Source organism: Oncorhynchus nerka, unplaced genomic scaffold (genome assembly GCF_034236695.1).
Source record: "Oncorhynchus nerka isolate Pitt River unplaced genomic scaffold, Oner_Uvic_2.0 unplaced_scaffold_2084, whole genome shotgun sequence".
In the NCBI taxonomy this organism is placed as follows: Eukaryota; Metazoa; Chordata; class Actinopteri; order Salmoniformes; family Salmonidae; genus Oncorhynchus; species Oncorhynchus nerka.
This window is the reverse complement of record NW_027039239.1, coordinates 2,907-9,968: the sequence shown is the minus strand read 5'-3', so window position 1 is coordinate 9,968 and position 7,062 is coordinate 2,907. Positions and strand designations below refer to the sequence as shown.

General features: G+C 42.4%; 1 protein-coding gene across 1 annotated transcript; it reads right to left on the bottom strand.

Moving 5' to 3' along the window:
• Nucleotides 1-343: 343 nt before the first annotated feature.
• LOC135567412 (zinc finger protein 501-like) lies at nucleotides 344-4,273 on the bottom strand. The gene has a single exon (XM_065014811.1). The coding sequence runs from the start codon at nucleotides 2,136-2,138 to the stop codon at nucleotides 1,155-1,157; it is 984 nt and encodes a 327-aa protein (XP_064870883.1). The 5' UTR covers nucleotides 2,139-4,273; the 3' UTR covers nucleotides 344-1,154.
• Nucleotides 4,274-7,062: the final 2,789 nt, after the last annotated feature.

Sequence of the window (7,062 nt, the reverse complement as noted above, 5' to 3'; positions counted from 1 at the left end):
CCTCCCACTATGACTTGAGAAACCATGTAGTTTATTAGGCTACAGATGAAATAAGTTATGAACTTCACAGGGTGGTGAAAGTGCATGTGATGAGCTTGATGCTCCTTTCCAATACATTTTGAGGTTCTTATTCTGGTGACATGATGATCGATGCTTGGTTGCCATTTGACAAATAAAATAATAATCTCATCATTCGGGTAACAACGTTTATTCAACCAGTGGGAGGCTTGTAAATGCCACCAGGAAAGTCGAAAGAGGAACTCTTCATTGAGACAATAATACACAGCAATCCATGGGCGAGTTGTGGTGGATATTATAAACTAAGGATCTGCTGGAGTCCAAGTCAAACCAAGATTCTTTATTTCTGAGCTCAGAGAGAATAACAGAGTTACACAGCGCAGTGTAGACAGTCTGAATTCCTGAAGTATTGAGTGATGAGCACATATCTTTATAGTTTCCTGTTCCTGGGCAGGACTTTATTCATACAAGGACACAGGTGCAAATTGGTTTGCAACACAGGATGATACTCCCAAGAAAAGGAGCTTATAATAGGACAGTTTCACAAGGTTAGTCACATACTCAGTTATGTGGACACACAAACAATTAACATTTTCCATTACAGAGTCTGAACATTTTCATTTAATTAAATCATCAGTGGGCCAACAATGCAAATGTCAACAATGGAACTAATGCATCACATCCAAATATCACTTGATTATCTGTAGTGCTGGAGGAATGACACACCCAGATAAACACACACAAAGAGTTTAAAAAAGGACGTTTTAAAACAAGGAACCTGATCTCCTTTATATTCAAACGGACAGACTCCATATTCAATTAATGTTTTCTAATAAAAACAAACAAATATATGTTTGAGTATACCCTGTACCATTTAATTTAATCTGGTAAAGACAGGTAAACACATTGTCAGTCAACAATATAAGACAACGGGAGCACTGTGTATGTTCTCTGATGAATTTTAAGTAAATGTGATGTGAAATATCAACATACACGCTAAGAGAAGTAATTTCTCTCTCCTGTGTAGATTCTCTAATGACGTTTTAATGACTGTTATGAGTAATATGTTTTCCCACAGTCTGAGCTTTTCTAAGCCTTCTCCTCTGTGTGCAGTCTAATATGTTCTTTCAGGCTTCCTAAATGGGCAAAAGCTTTGCACCCTGGGAGCAGTGGTAAGGCTTCTCTCCTGTGTGTATTCTCTCATGCCGTTTCAGCTCCCCCGACTGGCTGAAACACTTTCCACATTGGGAGCAGTGGTAAGGCTTCTCTCCTGTGTGTATTCTCTCGTGTTGTTTCAGCTGCCCCGACTGGTTGAAACACCTTCCACATTGGGAGCAGTGGTAAGGCTTCTCTCCCGTGTGTATTCTCTCATGTCGTTTCAGCTCCCCCGACTGGTTGAAACACTTTCCACATTGGGAGCAGTGGTAAGGCTTCTCTCCTGTGTGTATTCTCTCATGTTGTTTCAGGTTTACGCTCTGGTTGAAACACTTTCCACATTGGGAGCAGTGGTAAGGCTTCTCTCCTGTGTGTATTCTCTCGTGTTGTTTCAGCTGCCCCGACTGGTTGAAACACTTTCCACATTGGGAGCAGTGGTAAGGCTTCTCTCCCGTGTGTATTCTCTCATGCAGTTTCAGCTCCCCCAGACGGACAAAACACTTTCCACATTGGGAGCAGTGGTAAGGCTTCTCTCCTGTGTGTATTCTCTCATGTTGTTTCAGGTTTACTCTCTGGTTGAAACACTTTCCACATTGGGAGCAGTGGTAAGGCTTCTCTCCTGTGTGTATTCTCTCATGTTGTTTCAGCTCCCCCGGTTGGTTGAAACACTTTCCACATTGGGAGCAGTGGTAAGGCTTCTCTCCTGTGTGTATTCTCTCGTGAGCTTTCAGGTGTGCTTTCTGGCGAAAACTCTTTCCACACTGGGAACAGTGGTAAGGCTTCCCCCCTGTGTGCATTCTCTCATGTCGTTTCAGATTCCATAACCGGTTACAACTCTTTCCACAGTGGGAGCAGTGGTGTCGTCTTGCTAGTTTGGACGTCCCTGGCTCTGGTTCCTCCGAGTCTGGCCTTTCTCCTGCCAAAGACAGTGTTATTTTTAAATAGAGACCCGAATGAAACCACATGATAAAACAACCTTGCTACGAGGGTAAATCCTAAATCAGATCTCTCAATAACCCGAGGCCAGTTTTAACAATCTTAGTGTGATTTTAAAACAAATGTAGAGCTTCCTGGTAATTACTGATATGTTTACATTACTTATTCATCCTGTTTTACAAGTCAGAACACAAAAACCTGGACAGTTCTAGGACACTGAAGACACAGACGTCGCTGGATTCCAATTGAACAGGTGGTTCTACATATATAACTTTCATAGCTGTATGATACAGAATGTGACCTACACACTTCCTTAAACATAAAATAACTAAAGAAGTAATTTTGTGTGGAAGTCCAAAACTTGTTTTTACGTCGCAGATACAAAGCACATCAGTAACATCTCCCCGTTGTTGAAAGGGTTCGACACATTAATGTTTAATTGGACCAATTTCTTATTTAGACATTCACAGATTTTCAACATTTTGATTATCGCTGATGTCATATTTTGGGTAAATGTTCCTAAAACTGATAGTAACAACAAAAAACAAAAATATAAACGCAACATGGAAAGTGTTGGATGTTTCACTGTTAGTCAACATTTATTATTTGCCAAGATAATCCATCCACCTTACAGGTGTGGCATATCAAGAAGCTGATTGAACAGCTTGGTTATTACACAGGTCCACCTTGTGCTGGGGATAATAAAAGGATACTCGAAAATGTGCAGTTTGGTCACACAACAATGCCACAGATCTCTGAGGGAGCGGGCAATTGGCATGCTGACTGCAGGAATGTCCACTCGAGCTGTTACGGAATTGAATGTACAGTACCAGTCAAAAGTTTGGACTCACCTACTCATTCAAGGGTTTTTCTTTATTTTTACTAATTTCTACATTGTAGAATAATAAAGACATCAAAATGATTAAAAAACACATGGAATCATGTAGTAACCACAAGTGTTAAATCAAAATATATATTTTATTCTTCAAAAGTTGCCACCCTTGCTTTCTCTCAAACAGCTTCAACTGGAATCCTTTTCCAACAGTCTTGTAGGCGTTCCCACATATGCTGAGAACTTGTAGGCCGCTTTCCCTTCACCTCTGCGATCCAACTCATCCCAAACCATCTTGATTTGGTTGAGGTCGGGGGATTGTGTAGGCCAGGTCATCTGATGCAGCACTCCATCACTCTCCTTCTTGGTAAAATAGCTCTTACACAGCCTGGAGGTGGGTTGGGTCATTGTCCTGTTGAAAAACAAATGACAGTGGGACTAAGCCCAAACCAGATGGGATGGCATATAGCTGTAGAATGTTGTGGAAGCCATGCTGGTTAAGTGTGACTTGAATAAATAAATCAATGACATTGTCAACAGCAAAGCACCCGCACACCATCACATCTCCTCCTCCATGCTTCACGGTGGGAACCACACATGCGGAGATAATCTGTTCATCTACTCCTCGTCTCACAAAGACATGACATGAATCTCAAATTTGGACTCATCAGACCCAAGGACAGATATCCACCGGTCTAATGTCCATTGCTCGTGTTTCTTGGCCCAAGCAAGTCTCTTCTTCTTATTGGTGTCCTTTAGTAGTGGTTTCCTTGCAGCAATTCGACCATGAAGGCCTGATTCACGCAGTCTCCTCTGAACCGATGATGTTGAGATGTGTCTGTTACTTGAACTTTGTGAAGCATTTATTTGGGCTGCAAGTTCTAAGGCTGGTAACTCTACTGAACTTTTGCATCAGAAGTAACTCTGGATCTTCCATTATTGTGGTGGTCCTTAAAGTAATGATGGACTGTTGTTTCTCTTTGCTTATTTGAGCTGTTCTTGACATAATATGGACTTCGTCTTTTACCCAATAGGGCTATCTTCTGTATACCACCCCTACCTTGTCACAACACAACTGATTGGTTCAAACACATTAACACCTGTTATGGCTAGGGATTCCGCTAGCGGAACATTTCGACAACATCCAGTGAAATTGCAGAGTGCAAAATATATATTTTTTTTATTAGAAAAATTTAACTTTCATGCATTCACAAGTGTAATAACACAAATTAAAGCTTAAGACTCCATAATGTTTCATCATTAGATGCTACAGTCCTCCTTTAAGACTCCATAATGTTTCATCATTAGATGCTACAGTCCTCCTTTAAGACTCCATAATGTTTCATCATTAGATGCTACAGTTAGACTCCATAATGTTTCATCATTAGATGCTACAGGGCTCCTTTAAGACTCCATAATGTTTCATCATTAGGTGCTACAGTCCTCCTTTAAGACTCCATAATGTTTCATCATTAGATGCTACAGTCCTCCTTTAAGACTCCATAATGTTTCATCATTAGATGTGCTACAGTCCTCCTTTAAGACTCCATAATGTTTCATCATTAGATGCTACAGACTCCATAATGTTTCATCATTAGGTGCTACAGTCCTCCTTTAAGAATCCATAATGTTTCATCATTAGATGTTACAGTCCTCCTTTAAGTCTCCATAATGTTTCATCATTAGATGCTACAGTCCTCCTTTAAGACCATAATGTTTCATCATTAGATGCTACAGTCCTCCTTTAAGAATCCATAATGTTTCATCATTAGATGCTACAGTCCTCCTTTAAGACTCCATAATGTTTCATCATTAGATGCTACAGTCCTCCTTTAAGACTCCATAATGTTTCATCATTAGGTGCTACAGTCCTCCTTTAAGACTCCATAATGTTTCATCATTAGATGCTACAGTCCTCCTTTAAGTCTCCATAATGTTTAGAATGTGTCTGGAAGTGCTACTCTATCTATTCTACTCTCATCCTTTCGGTTTTAATAATATTTAATAATAATAATAATAATAATGTTATAATAGGAAATAACTAACTTTAATAACTAGGGTTAATACCTGCCTGCCGCACCAACAAAATCTAACCCCCTCTAACAATACAGCTACAGAATTAGCGTAGTCGGCCATGTAACTTAAGGTAATCAGAAATATTTAGGACTAACTTGTTCCTTGCCACCCATTCTGAAACTAACTGCAGCTCTATGTTAAGTGTTGCAGTCATTTCAGTCTCTGTAGTAGCTGACGTGTACAGTGTTGAGTCATCTGCAGACATATACACACGGGCTTTACTCAAATGTCATTGGCATGTTGTTGGTAAAGATTGAAAAAAGTAGGTGCCAAACAGCTGCCCTGGGGAATTCCTGATTCTACCTTGATTTTGTTGTACAGGCTTCCATTAAAGAACACTCAGTGTTCTGTTAGACAGGTAGCTCTGGGGCGGCAGGTTACCTAGTGGTTAGAGCGGTAGGTCAGTAACCGAGAGATTGCTGGATCGAATCCCAGAGTTGACAAGGTAAAACTCTGTCGTTCTGCCCCTGAACAAGGCAGTCCTAGGCCGTCATTGAAAAAAATAATTAGTTCTTAAGTGACTTGCCTAGTTAAATTAAGGTTTCATTTTAAAATAAAAACTCTTTATCCACAATATAGCAGGGGGTGTAAGGCCATGCGTCTTTTTCAGCAGCAGACTATGATCGAGAATGCCAAAAGCTGCACTGAAGTCTGACAAAACAGCCCTAACAATATTTTTATCATCAATTTTTCTCAGCCAATCAGTCATTTGCAAGTGCTGTGATTGTTGAATGAACTTCCCTAAAAGCTAAAAGTCTATATTTTGCATTGTATCTGGCCAAAAAAATGTTCTCCAAAATTATAAGGGTTGGTAACAGGCTGATTGGTCAGCTATTTAAGCCAGTAAAGGGAGCTTTACTATTCTTGGGTAGTGGAATGACTTTAGCTTCCCTCCAGGCCTGAGGGCACACACTTTCTAGTAGGCTTAACATTTACATTTAAGTCATTTAGCAGACACTCTTATCCAGAGCGACTTACAAATTGGTGCTTTCACCTTATGACATCCAGTGGAACAGCCACTTTACAATAGTGCATCTAGGTCTTTTAAGGGGGGAGGGGGAGAAGGATTACTTTATCCTATCCTAGGTATTCCTTAAAGAGGTGGGGTTTCAGGTGTCTCCGGAAGGTGGTGATTGACTCCGTTGTCCTGGCGTCGTGAGGGAGTTTGTTCCACCATTGGGGGGCCAGAGCAGCGAACAGTTTTGACTGGGCTGAGCGGGAACTGTACTTCCTCAGTGGTAGGGAGGCGAGCAGGCCAGAGGTGGATGAACGCAGTGCCCTTGTTTGGGTGTAGGGCCTGATCAGAGCCTGGAGGTACTGAGGTGCCGTTCCCCTCACAGCTCCGTAGGCAAGCACCATGGTCTTGTAGCGGATGCGAGCTTCAACTGGAAGCCAGTGGAGAGAGCGGAGGAGCGGGGTGACGTGAGAGAACTTGGGAAGGTTGAACACCAGACGGGCTGCGGCGTTCTGGATGAGTTGTAGGGGTTTAATGGCACAGGCAGGGAGCCCAGCCAACAGCGAGTTGCAGTAATCCAGACGGGAGATGACAAGTGCCTGGATTAGGACCTGCGCCGCTTCCTGTGTGAGGCAGGGTCGTACTCTGCGGATGTTGTAGAGCATGAACCTACAGGAACGGGCCACCGCCTTGATGTTATTTGAGAACGACAGGGTGTTGTCCAGGATCACGCCAAGGTTCTTAGCGCTCTGGGACGAGGACACAATGGAGTTGTCAACCGTGATGGCGAGATCATGGAACGGGCAGTCCTTCCCGGGAGGAAGAGCAGCTCCGTCTTGCCGAGGTTCAGCTTGAGGTGATGATCCGTCATCCACACTGATATGTCTGCCAGACATGCAGAGATGCGATTCGCCACCTGGTCGTCAGAAGGGGAAAGGAGAAGATTAATTGTGTGTCGTCTGCATAGCAATGATAGGAGAGACCATGTGAGGTTATGACAGAGCCAAGTGACTTGGTGTATAGCGAGAATAGGAGAGGGCCTAGAACAGAGCCCTGGGGACACCAGTGGTGAGAGCACGTGGTGAGGAGA